The sequence below is a fragment of the Centrocercus urophasianus genome, unplaced genomic scaffold (assembly GCF_019232065.1).
Source record: "Centrocercus urophasianus isolate 14NV4802_14NV808 unplaced genomic scaffold, USGS_Curo_1.0 seq_10, whole genome shotgun sequence".
NCBI lineage: Eukaryota > Metazoa > Chordata > Aves > Galliformes > Phasianidae > Centrocercus > Centrocercus urophasianus.
This window is the reverse complement of record NW_024884142.1, coordinates 40,757,360-40,785,306: the sequence shown is the minus strand read 5'-3', so window position 1 is coordinate 40,785,306 and position 27,947 is coordinate 40,757,360. Positions and strand designations below refer to the sequence as shown.

Genomic DNA, 27,947 nt, shown 5'->3' with positions numbered 1-27,947 from the left:
AACATGTCACGGCCTCCGGGAAGAAAGCAGGACAGCCACAAAATAGTAAGATGTTTTTGCTGTGTGCAACTGCAATTGTGCATGGAGAAGGAATGAGCTATTATTGTATTGATGTGTTTTGTACAGACTATTTCTGAACAGCCTGAAAGTACAGAAAGGATGGGGATGAGTTTTCCAGTATTAGAGCAGAGGCTTGCTGCCTGAAATACAATGTACTGTTCTTGTTGCTAGGATCAGAAGGGTGATCCTTTTGTACCTCACTGGAGACAGTAAGTCTAGGGAGTCTTTGCCAGACATCCCTCATATTCTTAATTGCTTCTAGCCACAGCATTTGCCAAAAGTGAGCTGATCCTCCAAGCTCTCAGATGAGGCTTTCTATACCTTAGATTACAATCAGAATGTGTCTCCACATCAGGAACAGTTGATCTAAATGTCCTATGGATTCATTATAGCAGATATTACGTAAGGTGAGGCTTACTTTTGCTATAGATTGGGCAGTCAGTTAGGAAATCCTATGTCCTAGGAGTGTGTGTAGAAAGAAAATAATTCTTGTGGAGAACTTAGGGGCTCGTGGTTGTTAAACACTGCTAGCACTAAGTTTCCTCAGAATTTCTATTGTTGAAAATTTTTAACTATTTAGAAATATTTCACCACAAATAATCCTTCAGACCCTTTACCCACCCAGCCAACAAACAAACAAAACCAGCAAGAACAAAAACCAACAACAAAGCAATGCATAAATAACAGTTTTGTGTCTTGAAGAGAAAATGTGCCTAGAGGTGTTATTGACACACCTGTATGACAAACTAAAGAGATGAGGTTGCTGATAAGTAATTTTTTACAAAGTTACTGTCTTACTTAGCACTTGACTTTTCTAGAAAAAAAAAAAGAAAAAAAAAAGATCCTTAATACTGAAGATCTAAATAGGCTTAGAAAAACATGGACACAAAGTTTCTGCCATCTGGAGTATATTCAGAAGCAGAAGACTAAGTACTTTAGAGAGCATCAGTCAAAAATAGAAATGTCAGATGAGTTTGTATGCCTCTGTGTTTACATAGTCATTAAATTAAGTGCAAAATGAAATCTGTTTTGTGTTTGAATGTTCAATTCTACCCACATCTTTCTTCAGGAACCTAGAGCCTCAGGGCTTTCTGGGTGGTTAATGATGAGTTTTGATGTATTAGGGCAGTGGAAAAATTCCAGAAGCCTCCCAGAGATTATTGTAGCTATTCCTGAAAAGAGAAGAATTAGCAGACGGTGATGATAAAGGTCTCCATTGGGGAAAAAAAAAAAAAAAAAAAATTAAAAACAAAACAAAACAAAACAAAAAACATTAGTTCATGGAAGAAAAAAGTCAAATAAAAAGATTATTTCTTCAATAGACTGAAAGAGTGGCCAATGATGTCAATTATGATGTTGTGCTGTGCTTATGATTCTCTAAGGCATTTGTCTTATTGCAACACTGACCTGTTGAGACTAGAACAATACAGAAGCTGTATAATGTCCACTTAATGCATTAAAAAATTGTTCATGAGAATTTGCCAAAGTGTGTAATGCTATTGTAAACAGGAGTTATCACCAAGGTGACCTTAAGATATGGTTCCACACTACTTGACATTTTGACAAGTGACATTAAAATGGAAACATTTATTAAACTTCAAGTTGTTGATGCAGTGGGAGCAGGAAAAGGTTTTTCTGCCAAGCAATTCTTCCTGTTCCATTGTTTTCATTGGCATTTACTATTATTTTTTCCACTGACTATAAATAAAAAGCACTTCTTATATGCCCACATGCCACAGGCTTGCGGCACCTTTATGGATTAATTTCTGCCCAAGAATTTAATTACAATCAACCTAATCTCTCAGGCCTACAGACCAACTACTACTCCAACTAGATACACTCAGTTCAGCAGTGTGCTATAGATGTGATCCTGTAGGATCATGACCTAGGGGAGAAGGGAAGATAACTTTATTCCAGATCCGTGAAAAGCTAAGGATCCCAGTGCTTCCAGTGCTTTCTATATTCCTTTGATAGGTGACTGGAATCCTTATCCATCTCCATGGTCTTGCTCATGAGACAGAGCCATACCAACTAAATCTTCTGTAGTGAGAAACTCACTGTCAATTTAGCCAATCTTGCTAAATCATTCACACCAAGCACAGGATTTGTTTTGTTTAATGTTAGCCACCTAAATTTTAGGTGACTACTTTCAATTGCCTACTCTCTCATTACAAATTAAGGAGAGGGATGTTGTGAGGAGACAGGTAAACCAGATGTCAATCCAGTATACCCAGTTACCCTGTGGAGCCACTTCAAAAAGAGAATATTTGGCATGGCAGTACTGAGGAAAGCAAGCTATAGGCCAATATTTCATCTGACTTGGCTGTGAAACTCATTCCTGCCAATGTGATTTATATTTTCCTTTAAATTGCATTTACTTTTCAGAGCATCACATTGTTTTTCCTTCATTTTGCTGTTCATTTGAAAAAAAAAAAGTCACAATTTTCTGGCAGCAGCTGAGTGATGGAGCAGTTGATGTAATTGTTCTGCTGTTAACATCAACTGTAAGTAATGTCCAGCAATGTGTTGGAAACAATTCAGATAATTTTGATGACAATTTCAGTTTAGTCACTCTGACCAGTCACAGAATCACAGAATTGTAGGGGCTGGAAGGGACCTCTAGAGATCATCTAGTCCAACCCCATTGCAAAAGCAGGCTCCCTAGACCAGGTTGTACAGGTAGGTGTCCAAGTGGGTCTTGAATATCTCCAGAGAAGGAGACTCCACAGCCACTCTAGGCAGCCTGCTCCAGTGCTCTATCACTCTTACTGTGAAGAAGTTCCTACACATATTTGCGAGGAAATTTCTATGCTTTGTAGCCATTTCCCCTTGTCCTATCACCACACAATGCTGAAACAAGTCTGGCCTCATCCCTTTGCCTCCTGCATCTTAAATATTTATAGACATTGATCAGATCTCTCTCAGTCTTCTTTTCTCAAGGCTGAACAGACCCAGGTCTATCAGCCTTTCTTGTGAGAAATGTGTTCCAGGCTCTTTATCATCTCTGTGGCCCTTTGCTGGACTTTTTCCAAGAGATTCCTCTCTTTTTTTGTACTGGGGAGCCCAGAACCGGACACACCATTCCAGCCAGCACACCCATGCCAACCATATCTGCCTGCAGAGAAACCTCATAAGAAAATGATGGCCATAAATCTGGGCCAGAAAAGATTGCCTAAGTCTACTTTGGAAAAGGGGGCTAACTTGTTAAATGAAGGCGAAAACATAAATCTGTATATGTATCAAATATAGGTTGAAATTAATTTAGTTATGATGTTAGATAACTGATATTACATTTCCTAATGCAGATAAATCCTCTAAAAGAAATCACTGTTTCCAAATCTAGGTAATCAAGTCTTTTTCAGAAATTATAGGCTTTTACCCTCTTTTTAACAGGATATGAAACTTCAAAAGCAGGTCACATTAGCAGCGATGCCTATTTGCTTGCTTATATGTGATGGAAATATCATCACAATGAATCTGTCTGGGTATTTGGAGAGCTGGTATTGAGAATAAGTTAAAGTAGCTCTGTGTGGAGTCAGAAGTTGCATTCTGTTGTCCTTGTGGATCCCTTCCAACTTCGGGTGTTCTATGATTACATGTAAAGACTTGTAAAGAAGAAGAAATGTCAACAGTACTGATTCTTTTCTCTTTTGTTTATTGTTATTCTTTATACTTGTGCTGAATTATAGAAATTTTCCATTATCCATTATTCTCTTATACTTTTTGTATTTGCTTATTTTTTGCAAAGAAATCAGCCGATGGTCTGAGTCAGACCAATTATATTTTTGTGGAAGAACTGCAATTTACTGTACACATTTTTTTTAATTATAAAATGACTAATATCTTAATTCCTTGTATACTCTTCCTGCAATTAAATGCTTGTTTTTATGTTTGAATGGCATTTGACAACATTTATCAATCCAACATTTATATGTGCCGCAGAATGCAAAAATGTATCTGATGAAATTAGAAAAAATGTATCTGATGAAATTAGCTATATCCCAACAAACACTTTTTCTGACAAACAAAATCCCTGTACAGGCTCAAGTGATGATCAAGTCAGGCTCTACCGCGCTTAAATCAGATATCTGTGATTACATGTCAGTGGACAGAAGCTTCTTTATTAACATAAATTGTATTTTTGCTTGCTTTTAATAGAGAAAAAAGAAGAAAAAAAGTGAGGAATTTGATCATAACTTTTTTCATTTTCAATTTCTAACTTTATCTTGCAGAGCAGAGAACTTTTTGTTCTCACATATGGGGCTTTGGTAGCCCAGCTGTGTAAGGACTATGAAAAAGATGAAGATGTCAACAGCTGTTTAGACAAAATGTAAGTAGCGCGTTAAATTTTCAGCCTCGTTGATAAGGCAATTTGACCACCTGTATATGATCATTCAGCTATATGTCTTCTGTCTTGTGGGTTCCAGCACTGTCGAGGATTATGGACAACGTGGGGGTAAGGTTAAGTATTCTGACAATAGGAATAATTTATTTGTGAATTATGGTGAGAAATTATCTTTAAATTTCAGAAGAAAAGCGTGAGGATTTTTTTGATTGTTTACATGTTCTTTGTTAACTCTTTGATAGCTAATTAATGAAAAAGACTTCTAAATTTCATCTATTTCCATGTACTAATTTTCAACTTCCATATCAACTCTTCTACTCCTTCACATCCACATCATTTCAAACTACTCAAGCTTTTTGCTTTTCACACGTGTTTCCAAGTTAACATAGAATCATAGGCTTGAATTGGAAGAAATCTAAAAGATCATTTAGTTTCAATCCCCTTGCTGCTGACAGGGCTGTTAGCCACTAAATCAGGGACCAGATCAGGTTGTCCAGGTCATCCAACCCGGCCTTGAACACATCCAGGGGTGGGACATCAGCAAGTCTCTGGCTGCCTGTTAAACAATGCATTTATGTATCCACTGTTCATACAGCCTACCTTTGGCTTCCCCTTACCTAGGCTGCACTGTGGTTTTCCGACTTGGACACTAAAAAGTAGTCATACAGCAAGGTGTTAGAAATGTGTTTCAAGTCAATAGACAGCCTCCTTCTTTAGTCATTATACCCTTCCTCGAGGGTATAATTCACATCTCTCAGTTGTGTGCTCTATTAGATTATGAATGCTTTACTCATAATCTAAAAGCTTACAACGAGGCTTTAGCCCAATAGTTGTCCATGGAAGTTAGCAAAAAATCATTGATCTGATAAAGAAAAGGAATTTATTCACAGACTGAAGAGGCTGCATCCCTCAAATCGTAATGTGACTTTAATCCCTCATTCAGCTCTAACAGAAATCATACATTAAAAAAAGAAGAATAAACAAGCAAAGAAACAAAACCACAAAAGCAGACTTATTTCTGATGCTATAGTAGAAATTAGGAAAGGGCATTTTTGAAAGATGCAGAGATATGTATGCTCCTCGTGGTTTTGTTCTTACACCTATTTCTATAAAATCTTTTTGTTTTTCTCATTAAATGGAAAGACTTGATAAAATATTGACAGGTTTCATTGCTGCAATATGAGCACTTTTACTACTGTGACAGTAGAAACAGCCCTGCTTTGGGAAGAAATATTGTAGAACAGCAAATCCGTAACAGATGGGAAAAGTATTCTGATCTCTCCCTCTGTATAAATGCACATACACAATCTGTAGTGAGATGAAGGTTTTTGAGTGTATAGTTGCCAAGTAGCTGCTTGTGAATTTATTATGCTTGTAACTTTCCAAAGCTAATGCATAAAATTTGAAAATAGGCTTGTGCATCACTAATGTACACCTTGCTAACTGCTGATCACTTATTTACCAACTTTATTGATATTGATACTTAAGTGATAAAATTTCATCATTTTCTGATGCATAACATACTGCGATTTTGGACCTCATGCTGCCAAATCCGCATTCTGTCTTGTCATCACATTGAACATCAGATCACTCTTTGGCTTCTTGTCAAAGATGTGTTACAAAACCAGTAAGAAGCTCCACTGACTGCAGCCTGCCTTGTTGAAGGTGTAAGGTCTCCGGCATATAGGAAGAAACTGAAAATATCCACATGCATGAACACGTGAAAACCCCTAAGATCATTTCTGAGTTTGTTGAGATTTTTTTGTAACATTTTTGTCAATTGCATAAACTTTTGGTTTTGTTCCAAAAAATGATTGAAGTGATAATATTTATTATTCACTGTGTGTAACTACTGACTTCTGTTAACATGTAAGAGTTAGAAATGAATATTTTTTTAATGGAAAATTTCATTAACTTCTGTCCTTTTTTACTTTATTTCTCTGAACTTGCAGTATTTGAAATACAAAATAAAGCTAGGGTGCACTGAAACTGTATATTGAATATCCACTTCTGGATTAATTCTGCAATTATTAGATGAAGAGAGAAAACATGTTAGAGAAAAAAAGGGGATTGTGAAGGAAGAATGAAGACAGAGATTAAAGGATAAGAGGATAAAGGAAGTAGATATTTGCTGAAGTCCATGCCAATGCAGGCACAAGAACTGCTACTGAAAGGGGCAATTGCTTTGTTCTTCTTCATAGGGGTGCTGTGAGATGAACTCTGAGGATTGTGCAGGAATGGAGAAATCCTGTCCTATGTTATCCTTCAGTGACAAAAATCAGCCTTCATTTGCATATTATTTATATATTTATATATATTAGACTCACATATGCAGTTTCTTATATATGCAAATACACATATATGCATGAATATGTAGACAACATTCACATTATGCTTTGCTTGCTGGGGATATCATGCTTAAAGGAGCATAGTTCCCCATACAACTACATGAACTACATCCCACTGTGCTGTAAAATACAGCAGAAAGAAGAATCTAGACTACAAAATCTGATGTCCTTAAAGCCATTCATTTAGAAGTATGCTTTATTATTATTATTATTTTTCTAATGGAGAAAGCACATGAAACATATTCAGAGGATGATAGGTGGGAAAGCTATCCCATTTTGAATGTTAACTCTCTCTGTTCTCTTCTTAGGGGGTACGGCATTGGCATAAGGCTGATAGATGATTTTTTAGCTCACTCAGATGTAAAACGGTGTCGCAGTTATTCTGAAACGGCAGACATGATTGCACAGGTAATTAAGACTTATGTTCTTTAGAGCTTTGTTATCCTCAGTTGTTTTAGCTTTTCCTTCTCCATCAGTTTGCTCCAGAACAATGTTACTTACATTTTCTGCTATATGAGAATTGTATTATCTCTACAGTCAAACCCATGCTTCACTTGAGTGAAATATAGCTTTTATCTACAATTTCACTTCAGCTAGTAGCTCACAGAGTTTCTTCTTGAGAGAAGATAGCAGTCTCCAAAGCACCAAAACATAGCACAAAAATTGTGATGCTGAATGAGATAAGAATTATGCAGTTGGTTATGATAATGGTAAGTTTGCTACTGGGTCATCAGAACTACTGAACTGATTCATGTCGGTAGTAGCACTGTATCTGAGTTGAGGACAGAGGTGTCACCAAAATCCAGATACAAAGCTCTCAAAACCAAATGATAGTTTAGAAAGCTGACATTGCTTTATTGCAGCTCTGGGTACCTGGGGGATCTCTTTTCTGGCATGTGTACACAGGAGCTAAAGCACGCTTATTACATACATTCAAAATACCAGTACTCAGACACTTGCCATGAAGATCCCACCCATTCCAAGAATTCCAATATATATGTTAATACATTGCAAAATTTGCAACATCTGGTTTCAGTATTTCAGTCAGCAGATAGTGTCTATCCCAGCCAGCAAAGCCAGGGTGTAAATAAGCATTCTGCTTATTGTTACCCACATTATTCTGTAGCATGCACAACAGACTCTCTAAACCCTTTTATCCTGTCCTTGCCCAGACTCTCTTATCTTTTCTTGTTTAGGCACACTTATCTTGTCTGCTACAAAGTTTTACACAAAGGAAGCCTATTCTTTCTGTTCTTTACATACCAACTAAATTGTCTTTGGTATCAGAGACTGTGGGATACAAGCTGTGAGAGGTTGCTGATCCCTAACCTTAACTGACCTTAAAGTCATTCATTAAGCAATAGCTTAATATAAGCTTATATAAGTTTAGAAGCTAATATTAAGTCCTTCTATGAATCCAATCTTTTCTACTAGCCTATGAGGTATTTTCCATTAGAACAGTGTAATGTTTTCTTTTGTTTGCTGCTGCTTAAGCTGATTTTTTCTGCTCTTTCCACAGAATCTGATGAACAACAACAAAAAAATCAGTTTTACTAGCTTCAAACTGTATATTTCCCTCAATTTTTATTTTCTAGGAACTTATATGGGACAATCAACTCATAACACTTCTTAAAATTTGGTATTCTTATTCTTGCCACATGAACAGCTCAGCATATCCATAGTTTGCTCAGATGTTTTTTAACCGTAGAATGGTAATATTATGAAGAAGCTGATGAATTTTCTGCAAAATAAAGACTCAACGGCAGAAGAGTCACAGATCTAATGATAAAACAAGCAAACAAACAAACCAGTATAGGTACTTCTACCCTCTGATAGAAATTTCCCTCTTATTGAGTAACCTTTCACACTACTGGCAGACAAGAAGATCTAGGAGAAAACTGTGTAGTAATAGGAAGGTTTCTTAAGATACAGCTTTGACACTAGGGTAAGTCCTGGGGAAGCTTGAACAGAAAGCCATAGGATGTCTTGCCCTCCTGTGTTGCAGAGTCACTGCAAAGGAGGTGGTAGTTCACAGAAATGGAGTTGGCTCAGACCTAAACATGCTCAGATCACTGGTCATGTTTCCTTTTGTCTTTAATGATTTTCAGTGTTGTCAGTGAAGATATGCCTGAGCTTTCCCAGTCAGAAAAATTAATCCCCCTTTATAACGAGGAACTGTTAGCTCAGTGGTCATTTGCTGAAGTGGGGAGAGCATGAACTAATTGAGCTGAGATTCATTTCCACGGACTTGTTTTGGGAGATGGAAGTATGTCTGACATACTTTTTGAGAATAATTGAATGTTACCATCAGCTAAATGTGATGTTGAATGCAGAGCTGTGAAACACCAGGCTGTCTGCACAGTGAACATGTGCATGCTAGTAGCATAGACATTTCTCATATCAAAGTGCATTTGAGTAGTACTAGGTGGTATGGGATTCTGCTCACATTCGTGTGAAACCATGACACACCATGTCAGAAATACCCAAGTTACCTCTGTAATGGAGGGAGAGAATTTGTATTATGGGAAATGTTTTATGGGAACTGACAGCTATGACAGAAATATAGGACACCTCTGCTGTTCTAATATGACTGAAAAATTAGTTCACTGTACATGCACACATGCACAACATACACACACACCATGTGCCAAAGTTTAAAGCAAAAGCAGGTGATATTACTAAAAGCCAGTCAGATCCAGTTACCAGTGGAATTTAGGGGACATTAAATTTTGTCTTGAAGTAAAGTGTGTCTTGGAGTCTCAAATGAAGATGATATACTACAGAGATCATTTCTAGGCGACGCTGAGCCTGAGTAGAGGATTCATTGGAGGTTGAATGAAAAATGTAAGGCAAGCAACATTACAATCATAATGCCAAAACATGCTGTCATTAGAAGAATGATGCCAGCCTGCAAAATCACATTTTTGTTCACTTTTATTTCTTTCTTCATCTGGAGTATGTTCTTTGTTGCCTCTGCGTGTTCGTATACATGGTAGATATCCGGTTTGCTGATTCTTGCATTTCCTTGTTTCTTCCTTTTGTAAATTGCTGTAGTATAACTGCATCATCACTGTCCAGTACAGGAGATTTAGAAACAAAATATGGTGAGAAATTAAGGAAAAATACACTGTTACCCTTTTGGTACTTCAAAGGATGCTTATTTCGCTCAGAAAGATTGGAACAAACTTTAAAGCTCAAAGTCTCCTGAAAATATATTTTTAGCAAACTGAAAGAGGAGTTCTGTGGAAAGAGTACATCCCTTCTGAGGCAAAAGAGGAGATGGAAAATACACATTTATTTGGCAAAACATTTTTGAACCAACAATCAAGTGCATTTGTCTGACACACATACCAGCAAAACACTTGCAAGTGATCCAGAAAATAACTGCTAAAGTTGCTGGTTCAAAATTGCATAGCTTTTTACATGTTCTCTTTAAGTCTTCAGTAATGGCAAGGAAAAAAATGCTGAAATATTTAACTCCACTAATTCTTGAGAATGAATGTGTAGGGTAAAAACAGTTAAAAGGTTAAAGTAAGGTTAAGCAGTTAAAGTACTTAAAACCAAACTTTTGTAAACATAGCTGCTATCCTGCAGTCCTTTGAAGAAAAAGGAAGTCTGTAAGGTCACCTCATGGGTATTCACTGCGTAAATCTTCCAAGAGATGAAACAAAAGAGAAAGCATACAGTGAGGAATACAAAGCCAGCCTGCCATACTAGTAAATAAACAGTGAAGGAAAGGTACACCTAAAGCATTCATTTTCTGTGACTAGGGGCTTGAAGCTTTGTACAGTGATTCAGACTGCAGAATCTGGGATTTAGTGTTATTTTATGCAGGACTGGAGGAAGGCCAAAATGGGTTGGCAGTCAACCAAACTAAGTCTTTCCACATGAATTCACATGGTCCTCATTGGCTCCTTGTACTGATGCTGTGACTTTGCATAAACCAAACAGGCCACCTAAAGCCAGTCTTTATGCTCACTGGCAAATTGGAATTGAGGAATAATACTAAGAGCAAAAGCTCAGCTGAAGACGTAACATCTAACACTGGATTCAGAATTTGTGTCTAAGTATAACTGAGGGTAGCTTTTGAAACAGGGATGATAATTTTTCTCTATAAAGTTTGCCTCATCCTTCCTCAGAACTCTTGCATCATTGATGTCTTTGAAAAAAGATGTAAAGAGTAAAGAACTCGATGTTCAGATCTGATCTAGGAATTATGTCACCTTCTATGGCACAGGGCCACCAGGGCTGGGACTCCAACCATGTCATCCTCCAAAGCCAGAACTGTAGGGAAATAGATGAGATTCCCTTTCCCACTGGAGTCCTGCTGCACGAGACCACTCTGTATTGGCAAATGAATAGCAGAACGACTTGGATTGAAAGAGTTATAAAAGATCATGTAGTTTTAGTCCCCTGCAACCCCATTGCCATGGGCATGGCTGCCAACCACCAGATCAGGCTGCCCAGGCCCCCATCCAATCTGGTCTTGAACACCTCCAGGGACAGAGCATCCACGGCTTCTCTGGGCAGCCTGTGCCAGTACCTCACCAACCTCACATTTAACCTAAATCTTCTCTCTTTTAGTTTAAAGACATTCCCCCTTCTCCCGTCACTTTTATATATGGTAAAAGTCAGTCTCCCTCCTGATTATAAGCTCACTTTAAGTACCGGAAGGCCTCAATGAAGTCTCCTCAGCACAAGATACCATTGCTTTTTTCAGGCTTCAAGAGCATACTAATGACTTATGTCCAGCTTTTCATCTATCAGGATCCCCAGGTCCTGCTCTCAGTGAGATCTCACAGTCTGCACACATGACAAGGATCCAAGTTGCAATCCAAGTGCAATACCTTGCACTTTGCACTATGCCAGCAAAAAGTTACTTTGGCTGTCTTTTCCCTTCTAAGTAGATCAATTAATGTTCTTGATTAATCTTTTTGATATGTCATCTGATTTTATGGTTTTGGTTTTTAAGAGTGTGTTATCACTTACTTTGCAACACTACTTAAGCATACAAGGCTTTGTAGAGTTGTAGGGAGGAGTCTCCAATAGTATCAGGAGCTGGGAAGTTAGTGGCCTCCTAACTGCTTTTCATAGCTCTACACTGCTTCTGTGCACTAACAAAATTTGACTGAGCTTTAGCCATGCTGCTGAAGAAAGATGGGCTGCAGTATGAGAATCTGAAAAAAGGTTGGGGTACACTTTAAATGCTGACTGCATAAATTCCTTGTTTAATGTTAAGTAACGTATAAGCCCAAAGAGTTGCAAGTCACATTTTCAAAAGACAGTTCTGCTTGTTTTTCTTCATGTGGGTTCAGTGATGATGAACATATAGGCTCATAGATGACAAGCCGATATATTCATCTAAACATATATTCTTTTTTATTTTATTTCATTTCATACAGATGGCAATGAGGCAAATTTATAAATGTAGCTCTTGGTTTATTTATTTCACTTCACTCAATTTTGGAGTCCCAAAGAAAGACTGAGAGGCCTTTGTTCTACCACAAGGGAAGCTGCACATGGTAGTTTTAAAGGAACTTCTCTCCAGTCAGAGCCTGGCTTCAAAAAAACCCACCAAAAACAAAGAACAAAATAAACAAAAAACCCACCTAATTTCCTATATGTTTCTTGAATTACTTATGTATGCACATAAATTACTTGTACTACTGAGACATTTAAAAAATTTGCACTATATAGTTTTCAATTTTGCCTTAATTTTGTGCTCTATTGCACTGCAAACCAGCCACTGGATTTGCACAGTTTCCATGTAAGTTGTCTTTTATACCAGAAATTATAACAATAGAATTTTGAAAGATTTGTCGTACCTTAACTCAAAGCCCAGGTGAAACTAAATCAAAAGCATGTGAGGGCCTAGCACATTCAACTAGTCTTGTTCTTGTTCTTCTGGTGTAAGCAAGACTTAGAATTTGAGCAGCAGATAGCAGAAAAAGAGGTAAGACAAATGAATTGAGAAAAGTGGGTTCTCACTGATGGGAAGAAGTGAGTAAATTGAGGTACAGAATGTGGAATAGAAAAAGACCAGATGCTGTCTGTTTATTTGTGGACTCATTTGACAGGCATCAGACTTAATGCAAAATCTAAGTTTTCTGAGAGAAAATGTCAATTCTTTTTTTTTTTTTTTTTTTTTTTTTGTCACTTTTTTTGATAATATTGAAAATGATCTTCTGTGGTGGCTGCTGAACTTTAATTCGGTGACAGTGTTGATATAAAACAGCTTTTTGTAATAGCTGATTTAGGAATGGAGTTAAATTTGCCAAAATCAGATTCTAGCTGGAAAAATAGGTCAAACTGTATTTTATTTTTGTCTGTTTTGATAGAAGTATTCCAAGAACCACATGGCAATTGCATTAAATCACAGACATTTTGGAAATACAGCAGAGCTAGAATAACACAGCCCTGGAAACAAAGTTCAGTGAGGTATTGAGGCTCCAACCAGGCATATGTTGTAGTACTGAGGATTCAGCAGATGTACTTTCAAGGTAGAGACCATGCTATGAGGCACAGAGAAAAAAGGGAATGCAGAAGAAGCAGCCCCCTGCAGCTGGCTGGTCAAAACCACCAGATCTTTCATGCCATAGGGCTGTTAAGTGCAGCCTGTTCTCAGCAGACCAGGATAGAGGACTGAGAGCTGCAGCCAGCATCTCCTCACACTCTTAATACCAATCACCTATGAGCATGCAGCAAAGTGCTCTGCTTCCACCTCCTGTGGAAGAAAAGATTGTCCAAACTGGAGGTGGGACTACTTGGTCCTCTTACCTTTCCCTCCTCTTCTGCACATGCTTTAACTTTTGTGTCCCAGATCTTACTGAACAGTAGAGAACTCATTGTTATGTCAACCCAACTTGTTTCTTATATTCACATATCAGTTCGTTAATCTACTTAGTGCACTCCCAGTTTCTTCCTTGCTTGCTCTGGGTTTCTGTGGAGTTGGTGAGGTGAACAGACAGCTTTGGGAAGTGAAATTTAGCAGAACAGTAGAAATAATTTTTCATTCAGTAGGCATGAAGTAGAAGCCTGCATTTGATTCTTTTGGAAGGACTGAAAGAAGTTTTGTCCCTCCTTTTAAACTGCGTATAATAAAGACCTTCATCTTCTGCAGGATATAAAATCCTACAGGATCAGTAGGAGACTGATTGCATGAATGTCAGAAGAAAATAAGTAAAGAGAACAAATCAAAGGGAATCATAGAATCATAGAATAGCTTACGTTAGAAGGGATCTTAAAGATCATCTAGTTCCAACCCCCTTCCATTACACAATTAAAGCTTAGTTTGTGAACAGTTTTCTGACTGAGATCAGAAGACCTATGATATGGGCTTGTACAAACAGCATCCTTCCTGTCTGCTGTAATCACACATTCCATTACATACTCAGAGCTTCGTTCATACTCTGGTTGTTTCCTGCCATTAATTTACTGAAGTGAAAGGCTGTGATTCTGTGACAAGCTGCAGGTCTGTCTTACTCTTACCAGACGTGCCTGCTATTGTGACTTTCATTTTGGCAGGCTTGCCTCTAGGCTTTTAGCTGTAGCACATACACTGAGGTGAGTAACATGGTCTAAGTCTGCTGCAAAGTGTGGCAGCTGGGATGAAAAAAATAACAGTAAAACTTTTTCTCAATGACCACAAGATCTTCTGAATATGCAGAAAAAAATCTAAGCAGATAGTGGAATTATCTACATTAAAAAAGTAATGGTCTGTAAATGCAGACAGATTTTTGTTTTCTTCTTAAGAAACACAGTGTGTATGTGAAGAGCTGGGTGGTATATATTGTTTTGTTGATAAGAGCCTGATTAGAGCTGTGCAAAACTATGATTCTTTGCAGACTCAGGGAGACTGGCAGTAAAATTTTGCATAAAAGCCCACCCAGTCATTCCAGGGAGAGGAACTTGGCAGAAAAGTGATGCCTCCTTTATATAGCATCTGCAAAGGCTCAGACACCCTATGTTGTACATGTTGTACAATTACACATATGTGAGGTGAAGCAAAAGTCTGTGGAGTGAGACGCCTTATCCACAGCAGGGACTGTGCCCCACCTGCCTAGCCTGCTTGCATCTCTGGCTCCAGATACATTCTACATTTCCTATGATGTCAAAAAATATAAAAATCAGCCCTCTGCAGAAGTATTTTCTCATCTTAAAACATGGAACTTTCTTCTAAGCCCTCTGCCACATACTGGCTGCAGGTCTAGTATTCATTGATGGTTCTATGCAGCATCAGAAATGCCCTTCAAAATTATTGGTACCTAAAATTTTGACTGTAAGATTTGTCCCAGTAATTACCTGGCATCTCACTGTTAAGTGAAATCCCTACTCTATGTCTCCCACAGACATCCCAGGGATAAGGAGGACCAGTTATCAAGGAGACCATCTGTGGTGTTCTGTGTGTAACAGGAGACCAAAGATACTGAGATGCCCCAAGTAGCCAAATGTCTCTGTGCCTCAAAACCTCCTGGAACTGGAGATGATCTGGTAGCAAAACTTTTACTTTCAGTGGGCTGTCAGAAAGCAACACACTTCTATTATATTACACAACCATTTCAAATTGCATTGCTTTATAATACCCTTTTGATTTATAAAGGACAGTTGTGCTATAACACCTTTTACATAGGATATGTCCAAACACTCTCAAAAGTCATTAGGCAATCCTTTTTGCTGTTGTTACTTGATCCAAAACCAATGATATCAGCATGGCACGAGCCTGAAGTGCTAGTGAATACTGCAGTCTTTTCACTGTTGTAGAAAAGTAATTTCATTTCATAAAACAAAAAAATGCAAGTATGAAACTGGGAGGGAATGTGATTGTGAATAAAAGGGCCACTGTGAAAAAAAATACAGATAAAAGAAGCTAGAAGTATGCTATATTAGCACAGCAGAGAAAGACTGAATATATATGTGATCTATGGTATTTCCCTTCTGTCTACGAGGTCATATGTTGTCTCTCTTTCCTCACTGACTTCTTTCTGGCCTTCTTCAACTAGCTTGTGAATTGTGCTATAATGCTGTTTGCTACTGCTGAAAGTGTAGAGCTGGGAAGCATCTTCCCATGCCTGAAAAGCTGGCAGGGGCATAACTTCTGGCTTTCTTTTCTCAAAGAAACACTTCAGGTTTCGCTCGCTCAGCTTGGTGGCGTACAGCTGGAAGGTCTGCTCCAGTTGCTCCTTCTCCTTCTCAGCATACACCTTCCAGAACATCAGCTGGAGATGGCTGATTTTCGACTGGCAGCTGGCACAGCAAGTGGTTAGCAGGGAGAAAAGAGCCATAGCCACTATCACACACCAACCTAAAATCTGGGAAAACAAAAGAAACAGACCTCAGGTTAAAGTGAAAACACTATTTAAGAATGTTTGTCAGAGTGACTGTGCTTTGTATAGTGGGCCTGCTGCTCTTCTAGGGAAACTACCACAGACATCTCTTTGTAATCTTCATTTGTTGACTGACGTTAGTGTTAATGGAGCTGCCACATCTGAATGAAAAGGAAGCAAAAGACAGGACCAAGGCTTCTCTGTACTGTTCATTTTGATGTCTCTTCCTCAAGAGAGTGAATGGAAGTTGCTCTTGAGGTAAAACTCTAAAAAAACGTTGGCTTATACTGGAGGCTATCTGCCCACAAAGAGATAGGCTTTGCCTCAATTTTATGTGATCCCATTTTATGTCAAAAGGAACTTAGATAACAACAGCAGAAAAGACCAGTGCAAATGCAACAGCAAATTCAGGAACAGATGAACTCAAATCAGACCTGAGCTACAAGACCACACGTAAAGAAAAATCTAAGTCTAAATGATCAATCAAATAATGCACCAGCTCAATAGTGTTATGCAGTAAACAGATTGGACCTGAGAGCAAGGAATAGTGTCAGGACATGTAAAGGGGATTCTGATGAGGATTTATTGCAAAATATAGAGATCTGGCATGTAGTGTATTGGAGCTGATCACTGAATTCTGCTGCAGGGAGAAGTGCACAGGTAGAACAAAATGTCATGATCACTGAATGGTAAATGGATTTCTGTCTCTTGAGAATATTAAATAGAATCACTCAGCAAGAATTAGGATTAAGTTACAGTTCTGAATTATGTCTAACTAAAAAACCACAATGGATAAGTAACTTTTTTTCCCAATTCAATCAATCTTTTAAACTGTAAATATTTTTAAATGTGTTGTTTTCAGATTTCTTTTCATTAAAAACAAACAAACAAAAAAATCCCCTGTTTTGGCATAAATTACTTAACAGGAATATATATCTTAACATTAAAGTCTTGACATAAATTCTTCCCAGCCCCTTCCACATCTTTTTCTAGGAGATTCTAGGAGATAGAAATTTAACCCATTCTTGTGAGCTTTTTTGATGAATCAGCCCTTTGTAGAGGAAAATATTTTTTTATTTCAAAACTGTTTTAAAATGTTCTTGCTCAGTTCTGTGACTGGAGAGAGCAAGAGAAAAAGGAAATTTCATGTCCATCAGCATGTCTGCCTTGGCACTGAAACAGAGCACAACTTTTTTACACACTCAGTAGAAATAATTGCCATATTTTCAGAGATCTCTCAATTTTTTTTTCAGCAACCCTAAGGTTCTTTGTAGCTACTTCTGAATTTTACTAAATTATGTTAAGAATTGCTAAGGGAAAGAACAAATTCCATGCTTAAGGAATGAGGGTGGAAAAATGTGTGAGCAATTGTTTTTGTGGAATGACCTCCTTTAAGGAGAGCAGAGGTGTGGATGCAGGTTTTTCATGCCTAATGCCACTGCCATTGCCAACAGTTTCACCCACCTATTCCACTGTGATGTGTAACATTTGCAAAACATGCTTGTTTGCAAATGAAGGAGCAAATTCCAGTGTGGGATAACTTTTGTTTAATTTTCAGAGACCCATATGAATTGGAATTGGTTTTCCATGCTCTGTCTTAATGGAGATGACATTAAGAGCTGCAATCTGCATTATGGGAACTCTAGAAAGAATGTTAAAATAATTACTCCTTTGTATTTAGCCAATGGAAACACGGAAATTTTCCCTGAGGAAACAGGGAAGACTGGCTTACAATTATTTTTAGGGACTATTATGATTTTGAATTATTTTATGCATTTTCTGCTCACTTTGTGATAACTAATTATGTCTATATGTTTTTAAAATATTGTTTTTCAGAAGCCCTTCACTCTTCTGCAATTTGGAGAATGAACCTATCTGTTCCCATGTTATACCCTGAGTCATTGGTCTTTCATTGTTTCCTGTGGTGCATACAACTTCAAGTCTTAAGGCCCATTTGATTTTTCCTTTCTAGAACTCTCAATTAAATTGCTTTTCCTGCACTGTAGTCTTTGCCTGCATTCTGGTCCTATTTGCCTGAGGAAATCAAAATAAAAACAGCTCTTGATAGGAAACAGTTCCAGATGAATACAGTCATCTAACAAAGACTTACAGGCTCCACAGAATGCTTCCTGTCATATGCTGACTATCGTCTTTCCATCGTTTTCTATAGCACTTTTTTCTCCTTTCCTTCATTTTGGCTTTTCATCTCTAAGTTTCTTTACATTACAAGACAATGGAAACAACTGTAATGCACAAGTATAGCAGAATGTAATCTCAGCCTTGCATTCTCTGGTTTTATTTTAGTGTTTCTTTCTTCTTCCAAGCAGGACAAAAAGATGCTTTCATCTGGCATCATAAACTTGAGAAATGCAAACAGAAACAAGTTATCTAGACAGTGAGTCACAAATCTAATTTTTCGGTATTTTCGTACTGCTAACGATCTAGATTTCCTTACGGTATATATGATAATATAAAAATAGGAGATGATTGTTATATGGATTTGCAGTGTAAAAAACCCATCAGATAGGGTGACATCTGTTGATTTGGCTTCCTAAACAGACCAGTGCTGGTTTTTTTCTTCAGAGCTCTCTTCTTTCAGAGAGACAGCTTTAAACTATCTGACTTTACTAATACTTATTACAGTGGAATCCTCCCCCAACCTTGAGACAGGTCATCATTCAAACTGAATTAAAATAATATCAATTACTGAATTTGGCAGGGCTGCATCATAAGAAAACTTTATGTGAAGCCAATGGTTTTATTTTAGCACCTTCCATAGATGATTCACAGCAGTATTACAAACTTTAATATCCTCTTACTTGTTTTTCTTACCTGGGAGTGTGCCTGCAGTGTTAGCTTGAGTTCCTCACTCTCTGAAAAGGGCATGGTGCTTTTGCCACAGGACACCTTGTGCAGCTCCTCAAAGCACTTCACAGATTTATTGTGGCAAATTGCATCTAAGTAGGCAGGATTTCTCAAGCCACTCATGGCACATTCATAAAAAGTCCCATTGAGCAAAGCCACGGAAAGCCACATCACTGGGGCTACCAGGGCATTTAATGTGATTTGTCCAAAGATAATGAAGAAATGGCAGATATTCCCTTTGGGGAATATTTTTCTGGGGTTCACCCAGCAGCCTGTGAAGAGCTTCCAGGTCTTATTATTCAGGAAATATCCAAAAACAAGTAAAACAAAAGCTGGGGAGAAAAGAAAAACCAAACCATACTTGAAGTTTTCGTTGCTGCAGGGGCATCTGAAAGCAACAAGAGAAAATACACGTTCACTTCCCAGTGTCAGCAGAGCCATAACGCTGTAGCCAATAGCAGTTCTCCGGTTTATAAAGAATTTCAGGATTGTTTGGAAACCTTCCATGTCCGATACTCACCAAAGAGGTAAAAAAAGCAACAACACTTATCTCCAACTGGAGCAGCTTGTGGCTGTGTGTTGCAGGAGAGCTCTCCACAGATAGAACAACTGCTGTGAACCTGGTGCCTCAGCACCGCCTGGTTCGCACAGTGATCTCACTAAAAATGCATGCATATGGGACCTCTCCACCAGCAGAGCAGATGCTGCATATTTAAAGTAATACTAACCAGTAGAGGCAGAGAAGCAAACCCCGCCCTGTTATCAAATACATCCCACTAGTTTTACTCTTTCTTCTTTTGTTTCAGTTGTAGCTTTGTTTATTTATTTATTTGTTTGTTTGTTTTGGCTGCACATGGAGAACTGAGTAAATGCACTCACAAGTTGCAGGAGTTCCTGAGCAGTGATTATCAAAGTTGCTGGCAATGTAGGGCGACACAGAGGCCAGTATAGAGCTAATGGCCCCAGAAGAGCATAACGACACTGAGTGAAAGCATGAGGGATTACAATACAACTGTTTTTTTATGGGGCTGTAAATGCAGGAACATCAAAGAGAGAACAAGCAGCCTTACAGTGTACTTCTCTGGAGTATCACATAGCTCCAAATTTGTGAATACAATGGAACACAGAAGAGACAGATCTAGTATGATCTCAAGACTACTTGTTCCTTACCCCTACTTTCCTGGAGCAAAACTAGTATGTAGGATGTTGCATACTAAAGTTTCTGCTCTGGTTTGTGCCCATCAGATTCAAGTGGCTGACTATCTTTATTTTGCAGGTGGCTTTCAAAATGTACTTGGGAGTCACCCCCAGTGTGAACTGCAGTAGTGCTGCAGGAAATGAATTCTCCTTAATCCTGGACAAAAACCCATTAGTGGACTTTGTGGAGGAGCTGCCAGTGGAACGAGCATCCCTTTGCTATTGCAACCTCCTCTGTGGAGTGATTCGAGGTGCCTTGGAAATGGTAAGGAAGCACACATCCATTTTCTCCATTTTTTGTTCATGTGCAGAGGTGCAGGAATGCTACACATCTTGCTCAAGGAAGCTTACTAGTATTAAATTTCTTTCAGATTTAATGTCTAAACTGTAATTGAAAGGGTCAGGCTGATCCTGAGATAAAGAAGCACACAGGCTGGCTCGCTAAGCACAGTCTCAGCTGGGCTCCTTTGAGGGCTTGTGGGAAAAGGACCCAGCTGACAGAACAGGGGGAGCCAAGGTCCTGTTCTTGGCTTGTCATCTGCTCCTTAATCCTATTTCATTTTTTCTGCATAGATTTTATTGTTAAAAGCATCCCTGATTCTTTCCATCCTTGATGTACGAGGATCCATAAAATTTTCTCATGTCACAGCAATACAACTGCAGCATCATGCGAAAGAGAGAATGTGGATGCAGAGAACTTAAAAACCAAATAATCAGAACTATACTGGATGACATTCCAAATCATTTAAGGCTTTTACAAAAGAACACACAAAGGCCATAATCTGAATGTCACTGAGCTGTAGAGCTTCTGTCTCATTTTCTGGAAGATAACATTTGGGCTGCATTGTTTTTTTAATGAGTATCTGATTTGTCATATGTCTTACGTTTCAAGAAAGTAAAAGTTGTGTAAGTATTATTTCTATAAATCAGTCTCAGAATCATAATGTGTGATATATATATGATATCTGACCAATTAACAAGAGTGTTAATAACTTAAGTATATGATCAGGAAATTTTGTGATCACAAAATCAAGTACACATCTTCAGTTCTCGGAGCAAAGCAAAGCACTAGACTGATGATTAACATATGCTATTTCTAGTATGTAGGCTTTCTTTCTATTAATTTGGTTTGGAAATATATTTTTTAAAATGTGGAAATCTGTTTTTTACAAAACTTGTAAAAGGGGGTCCCCTTGTGGTAAGAGAGAGATAAGAATACTGTTAACCAGAGGAAGGAGACGAACTGAGTGCTTCTTTGCTTCTTCCTAGGTTCACTTGGCAGCAGAAGTGACCTTTCTGCAAGACAAACTGAAGGGTGATGCTGTGACAGAAATAGGAATTACGTTTTTAAGGAAGGCTGAAGACAAGAAAGCAAAAAAGAAATAAATGGAAGAAATATTGAGATAAACCTTTGTTATGTGATGTTCTAGACCTTTTGTTTCTGAAGATGAAATGCAGGGTAGAAATGTTTCCTTGAGTCATCTGCACCACTCAGATGTTGGTAGGGTGAAGAAATCTAGAAAGCAGAGCTGAGGTCAGAGTAAAAATCTTAATCCTCATGGCACAGGTATGAGTACAAAAGATCAAAATGTCTTTGCTCTTGCTTTTCACATAACCACACTCTTGAACAAAATGGATGCTTCATTTCAGTATTCAGTGCATGCTGGGTGCAAAATATTCATTCAGACACCTAATGTTTTCAGTGTTTTCAGGTGAACATGACTTTATTTTTCCTTTTATTTTTTGGAGGGGGAAGTGAAGTTTAAAAGCATGATTGGTAAGATATGCTTTGTTTCCCTGTCTGATTGTAGTTAAGAATAATAAATCCTACAATATGCAGTTTCTCACTGTGAGGTGTCTGCTTTGGTATGCAATGGTTTGCCACTCATTCACTGTCCTTTACACTGGACATCCTTCTGCCTTTCACTGAATCATAGAACCATAGAATCATAGAATCCTTAGAGTTGGAAAGAACCTTTAAAGGTCACAAGTCCCCAGCAATGAACAAGGACACCACAGCTAGATCAGGTTGCCCAGGGCCTGATCTAGCCTCTTCTTGAAAGTCACCAGGGATGGGACATCAACCACATCTCTGGGTAACCTGTTCCAGTGCCTCACCGCCCTCACAGTAAAAGATCTTTTCCTTATATCCAACCTAAATCTACCCTCTTTATGCTTGAAGCCATTTCCCCTTGTTCTGTCACCACAGACTCTGCTAAAGAGTCTGTCCCCTTCTTTCCTGTATCTCCTCTTTAGATACTGAAAGGCCACCATCAGGTCACCTCACAGCCTTCTCTTCTCCAGGCTAAACAGCCCCAACTCTCTCAGCCTGTCCTCATAGGAAAGGTGTTCCATCCCTTGGACCATTTTTGTGGCTCTCCTCTGTGTATGCTCCAACAGGTCTGTATCTCTCCTATACTGAGGACTCCACATTTGGATGCAGTACTCCAGGTGGGGCCTCACCAGCACAGAGTAGAGGAGCAGGACCTGCTGGCCACAAATGCAGCCTGGGATACAATTGGCTTTCTGGGCTGTGAGGGCACATTCCTGGTTCATGTCCAGCTTGCCATCCACCAGTACTCTCAGGTCTTTTTGGCAGGACTGTGCTCAATCCTTTAATCCTCCAGGCTGCATTGGTAGTGAGGGTTGTTTAGAAGTGTTCTAGCTGAGCTGTAGTGCCTTGTGCGAGTGTCAAGTGCTCAAGTGAGCTCAGAGATGTCAGTGTCAGATTTTCCTTTGATTGACAGACAGGTACAATCTCATGGCAACAGCTTTTAGATATCTCTTTTAGATGTGGGGAAGTTCTGAAAGTTGCTGCTGAAGAGGAGGGAAGTGATCAACAAAATGATGATGCAATTTTGTGCACAAAAGAGGGCAGTGGCATCATCCTACAGATGTGTTTGGGCGTAGAAAATGGCAAAAGCCCAACTGGTAAAACTGGGAGAATGAACACAATTCCAGACAGCATTTTCACTGGACTTTCTCATCAGGGGTAGAAAAAAGGCATAACCTTTCTCCAGATGCTTTCAGTCTACCCTGAACAATTTTACTGTGTCTCTATGGCAAAGCCTGGCTCCACCAAGTCAAGAAACATCTTGCTGCTAATTTCAGGGCCATTGTTACCTTCCAATTTACAATACTCCAGAGCAGATTTATTGCCTCCTAGATGTCAGAGAACAATTGAGTTCTTTAATAGGAGAGGTGAACTGAAACATTTTAAGCATAATTGTGCTTCCTGGAGGTACAAATAACAAATTGAACACTTGTTACTGTCATGACCCAACTCCAAACTACCCTGGGAAACACAGTTGTTGCAAGGTTTGGGATACCTTTCGAGTACATGAAGGTGAAATGATACCAATCAGTTAAATGTTTATTCAGTTAAAATGATACCAGCCAGTTAAATGTTATTACATATTTTATGTAATCACATAGTACTGGCTGACATCTTTGCTGTGGATGCTTACTGTTTCACATATGACTTTTTCTTAATGATCATTGACACAAAAAAGAAATAATCCCATTGTGAACCACACACTTATTTAAATGTACTTAAGCAAAATTATGAAGTTTATTTTTAAAAAGTCTCCTGGGGTTTACAGTATCAGCCTCTAACATACAATTCTCATTGATTTCAGTAAGAGCACAGAATAAAGCTTCTTTTAGATCAGTAAGGTTAAAAGATTACCAGTGTTACAAACTTTTTTTTTTTTTTTACTAAAATCCTTGCTCATTTATGTGTGCTTCATCTACAAATCCTAAAACACAGGAAATTTGATCTCTTTCATTGATTGTACTGATTTTGCCTCTGTTTGCATTAATGTATTTGTGTATCATGCTGTAATACTGATCATTCTTACTGAATGCATATGGGAGTGAAATCATCTTCCAGTCTTCATTGCTGGGAGTCTGAAATGGCGGTGGGTTGGTGGCTTCAAAAAAGCAATTTATGTTTCTTTCGGCCAACTGAGCTGCATGTTCTTTGGCCTTGGTTTCGAAGTGCTCTCGTTCCTTTTCCAAATAAATTTTCCAGAACTTTAGCTGAAAATAGCTAACTGGGGAGCAACATCGGCTGATACATGTTGAAATGAGTGCCACAGTAATGACAGCAACTATCAGCAACCATCCTAGAATCTTGAAAAATAAATAAATGTGTTACTAGTGTTTTCACATGGCTCTGTGCAAGAGTATAGAACAAAACACTGAATCAGACGTGGAAGCAATACTTTGTGGGCAGAACAAGGATTTGGCTATCAAATAAGAAATCTTTCCTATTTTGTATAGAATGTTGTCATCCACACCACTTTTTGGCTCCTAATTTTGCTGAAAGTAGGTCAGATACAAGAAATGAAGTATATGATCTCATATGTCTTCCATTTGTGTTTGACCAGTCTGTTTCTTTTCAATTTCACTGAAAAATCAATAACAGTCAATCTTCCTCAATTTTGCTCCTTTCTTACTCTGTCAGAATTCAATGTTATAGAATCTGCACTTTTTCAGCTTTTTCTTGAAGAAGCCACATGCTGAATATCTAACAAATTTAAACACTTTGTGTGCATAATTATTATCTCCTGCAAACTTAACTACATTAATCAGTATTAATGTTTTCCTGAAGAACTGATAATAAATTAACTTTCTTCTGGAGTCAAGGGGAACAAGCACAGAAACAAAACTGGAGTGCTGCCAAATCACTTTGGTTTCATTTCACTTCAAATGGAAAAAACCTACTCAGAAGAGCTATTTTTTTATTACGCAGTTTGCCTTCAGCACAAGAAGGAAACTGTAACAAGAGGCACATATATTCTAACTGTTCACCTACACTATAAGTGTGAAATTAATAATAGAGTCAAGCTTTTAGGTTCATGGTCAAACAAGTTGTCCTTCTTTGTTTCGCTTGTTGGCTCACCCTTTTGCAGTGAAGTGTTGGCTTCCCCTATGCTAATGACTTCAGCTTCCTCTCAGCTAATGCATACTTACATAAGTCTCAGATCTTTGGAAGGGTAACAGACAAAAGCTTGCGCCAGGCATAATCTGAACAAGAAGAAAAGCTGCAGTGGAAGTGCTGATATCTAGGCTGGTCTACTGCCCAGCACTGAGAAATGCTTTGCCATTGCCAGTGCCAAGAGATTACTATGCAAACACCAAAAAGAGAAGCTAACACAAACTAGCCACTTTTTGCCTTTCTATGTTAGTTTTTTGACCTGAGAATTTTTTGCTAACCATGTGCTTTTGCTAGCAGGTACCAGTGTGTGTGAAGCAGGCAAGGCAGGAATCCTTGGAGGAAGAGCAGAGCATAGAGGTCTTACCTGAGACTGTGCTCGAAAGCTGACAAGTCCACCTTTAGAAGTTAAATTCTTATTCAGCATATTCAGTAGTCTGACAACATTCTCATCACAGGGTATTTTCTCCAGCAGCTCCCAGCATGCTTCAGGCTTGTCCATATCCCTGCACATCTGTTTCCTGATGAAGCTGCTCCCGCTGGCTGCACACTCGTAGAAGCTTGCACTGAGCAGGGCCACTGAAATCCAGGTGAGGGGGGCCACCAAGATGCTGGCTGTCACTGGTGCCAGCACTTTCAGGTAGAAGCAACCTTTTCCCCAAGAGCCACAGCAGTGTTTCTTCTCCTGAGGGCAGCTGCCTGTAAGCAGGAGCCAAGTCCTGGCATTCACCAGGTAGCCAAGCAGAAAGAGAAGGATGGCTGGCACTAGAAGGAAGACACAGCCATACAGAATATTCCAAGAGTTGCAGGGACACCTGAAGGCCACCAAGGAAAAGATTTGCTCGCTGGCAATTGTCAGCAGGGACACGATGCTGTAACCCAGAGTCTTTTGGTAGCGGATACAAAAATTCATTGCTGTGCGCAGTTTTTCCATTTTCTGCTGAAGGCTCCAGTGGCCTCACTGTATTTCGAGGGCAGCGCAGCCAGTAAAAGAAAAGAAGAAAAGTAGTTCCACAAAGCCCACAGCTTTTAAAGACTTTCACAGAGCTTTCACTTTCTGTTAGCAATTTTGAAGCAGTTCCTTACAGGAAGCATAGAAGTGCATGAACTCACTGCACTGTGTAACAGTCAAGTGCAAACTCACCACAGTGGAGATCAGCACCAGAACAGCACTGAAACTTCCTTTTCTCCAAGATAATAGCTTATATTTGTCCTTTATAACTAGCAGTGTCTTAAGTTTCATATTCTTCTCAGGGAAGCTTTTGTATGAGGCATCAGTATTAACAAAACGTGAGAAAACCACTTTCAGTTGTGTTCACTGTCATCTTTCTGCCACAACCATTTACCCAGGATTTTTGGTTCAAATTTTTCTGCTCTCACATGAACTGGGAACCTTCTAAGCTATTTTTGTGCCAGTGTGATGAATTCATTCTGAATAGAATCTGAATGCTGTTATCTACACAGCACTGTTTCTTAGGGGCATTATCATGGCACGTAGGTTAACCACAAACCCCAGGGTGTGCACTCACAGCCCAACTAGATTTTCATAGAGACTATTTCAAGAAAATTCACCAGGTGTGATGCGGCGGTGGCTGTAACCTTCCAAAGTCTTCTGTTTTATGGTTTGAGAGATGGTCCTCAAAAGCTAAGTGATGAAGTAGCACAGGGCATTTTGGGTTGTTACTCTTGCTACAATATTTCTGTGACTGCAAATAGACAATATCCATTCTCATGTTATGTTTAAAAGAAGGAAAACAGTAACAGTATAAAATGGAGTATGTAAAATGATGACAGATTCTGGTGAGCTCCATGATGAACAGGTAACTTCTTTAAGACTTAGCTAAAGGTGCTAGTATGGCATTTGCTTTTCACAGATTAGTGACATACTTGGCCATCTAAGTAAGCTATCACATATATTACTTTCCCTTAACATACAAAAAACATATCCTTCTTCAAAAGGAAATAGAGACTTCTTTCTCTGAAAATTGCATTTTATTTATTCTTTTTTTTTTTTTCTGGTTGGATTCTCTTGATCCATGGTGGTGTTTCTTTTCGTCTAGCCACTAAAGCTCCCATCGTGGTTGGCTCCTGAAAGAGAACATAAAACTAAGGAATAACTAGTTTTTATAAGTACGGACTTGGATTGCTGAAAAGATTGTTTGGTTTCTTTCCATTTATCCATTTGTGCACCATTTACTTGCACAACATGTAAAAAGCTAGCAAAAGCTAGACCATGAAATATCCCTTGATGACACTGCATGGGGTTTTGAGGAAATCTGATAAGCTGACCTCATGGTTACCTGATTGGTCTTGGTTGAAGAAACAGTTTATTGATAACTGTGGTTTTTTTTTGTTTTGTTTTGTTTTGTTTTGTTTTAATTGCTGTATGTATAATTGCAATTGTAATGATACAGGGCTGCAATTGTTCTGATTGTTGTTGGAGTTATAATAAATGGATACAGTAAAGGTCACAGCGTGATAGCTACAATCTTCAAAAGAAAAGGAGGGATTGAAACAAAATGTAGCGATGTTGTTAAGCCTGCTAACCCCCACTGGCACATAGCCCTTCAGATGGTCTAGGAAACAGGAAGAATCTGTGCCTTTGTACCAAGTAGAAAACAATGGTATATTGACCCCTTATACCAGGAAGTTTAGCGAGTTCCTTGTCTGCTGGGCTGTATACCTTTTTAACCCATATTGCTACCTCTGCCATTCTCCAGGATTCAAGTACCAGTTTTGACATGAGGGGATGAAGCTGGGGTTTACCAGGCTTACACTGGAGGTGCAGCCAGGTCAGTTTTCTACAGTGCCATAATGCTTTATTTTCTATTTTGTTGTAACACTTTCTAGAATTTGAATGGCTTTTTTTC

General features: G+C 38.6%; 3 protein-coding genes across 3 annotated transcripts; 1 reads left to right on the top strand and 2 right to left on the bottom strand.

Annotated features, from left to right (window-relative positions):
• Positions 1–3: 3 nt before the first annotated feature.
• TRAPPC3L (trafficking protein particle complex subunit 3L) lies at positions 4–21,885 on the top strand. Its single transcript, XM_042814677.1, has 5 exons — positions 4–45; positions 4,293–4,390; positions 7,062–7,161; positions 20,218–20,403; positions 21,408–21,885. Exons 1-5 carry the CDS (start codon positions 4–6, stop codon positions 21,522–21,524), a joined length of 543 nt encoding a protein of 180 aa, XP_042670611.1. The 3' UTR covers positions 21,525–21,885.
• CALHM5 (calcium homeostasis modulator family member 5) lies at positions 11,303–19,476 on the bottom strand. Its single transcript, XM_042825250.1, has 2 exons — positions 18,909–19,476; positions 11,303–16,061 (listed from the first exon to the last, which is right to left on the bottom strand). Exons 1-2 carry the CDS (start codon positions 19,446–19,448, stop codon positions 15,672–15,674), a joined length of 930 nt encoding a protein of 309 aa, XP_042681184.1. The 5' UTR covers positions 19,449–19,476; the 3' UTR covers positions 11,303–15,671.
• A 1,794-nt stretch (positions 21,886–23,679) lies between the features above and the next one.
• On the bottom strand, positions 23,680–26,195 carry CALHM6 (calcium homeostasis modulator family member 6). The gene is made up of 2 exons (XM_042825236.1): positions 25,445–26,195; positions 23,680–24,272 (listed from the first exon to the last, which is right to left on the bottom strand). Exons 1-2 carry the CDS (start codon positions 26,009–26,011, stop codon positions 23,856–23,858), a joined length of 984 nt encoding a protein of 327 aa, XP_042681170.1. The 5' UTR covers positions 26,012–26,195; the 3' UTR covers positions 23,680–23,855.
• Between the last annotated feature and the right edge of the window lie 1,752 nt (positions 26,196–27,947).

Excerpts from the sequence above, each read along its gene's own strand:
- TRAPPC3L (XM_042814677.1), top strand. The coding sequence starts at position 4 with ATGTCACGGCCTCCGGGAAGAAAGCAGGACAGCCACAAAATA. Across the intron at positions 46-4,292 it reads AGCAGGACAGCCACAAAATA|AGCAGAGAACTTTTTGTTCT; the intron begins GTAAGATGTTTT and ends TTTATCTTGCAG. Across the intron at positions 20,404-21,407 it reads TTCGAGGTGCCTTGGAAATG|GTTCACTTGGCAGCAGAAGT; the intron begins GTAAGGAAGCAC and ends GCTTCTTCCTAG.
- CALHM5 (XM_042825250.1), bottom strand. The coding sequence starts at position 19,448 with ATGGAAGGTTTCCAAACAATCCTGAAATTCTTTATAAACCGGAGAACT. Across the intron at positions 16,062-18,908 it reads CACTGCAGGCACACTCCCAG|ATTTTAGGTTGGTGTGTGAT; the intron begins GTAAGAAAAACA and ends TTGTTTTCCCAG.
- CALHM6 (XM_042825236.1), bottom strand. The coding sequence starts at position 26,011 with ATGGAAAAACTGCGCACAGCAATGAATTTTTGTATCCGCTACCAAAAG. Across the intron at positions 24,273-25,444 it reads GCTTTCGAGCACAGTCTCAG|ATTCTAGGATGGTTGCTGAT; the intron begins GTAAGACCTCTA and ends TTATTTTTCAAG.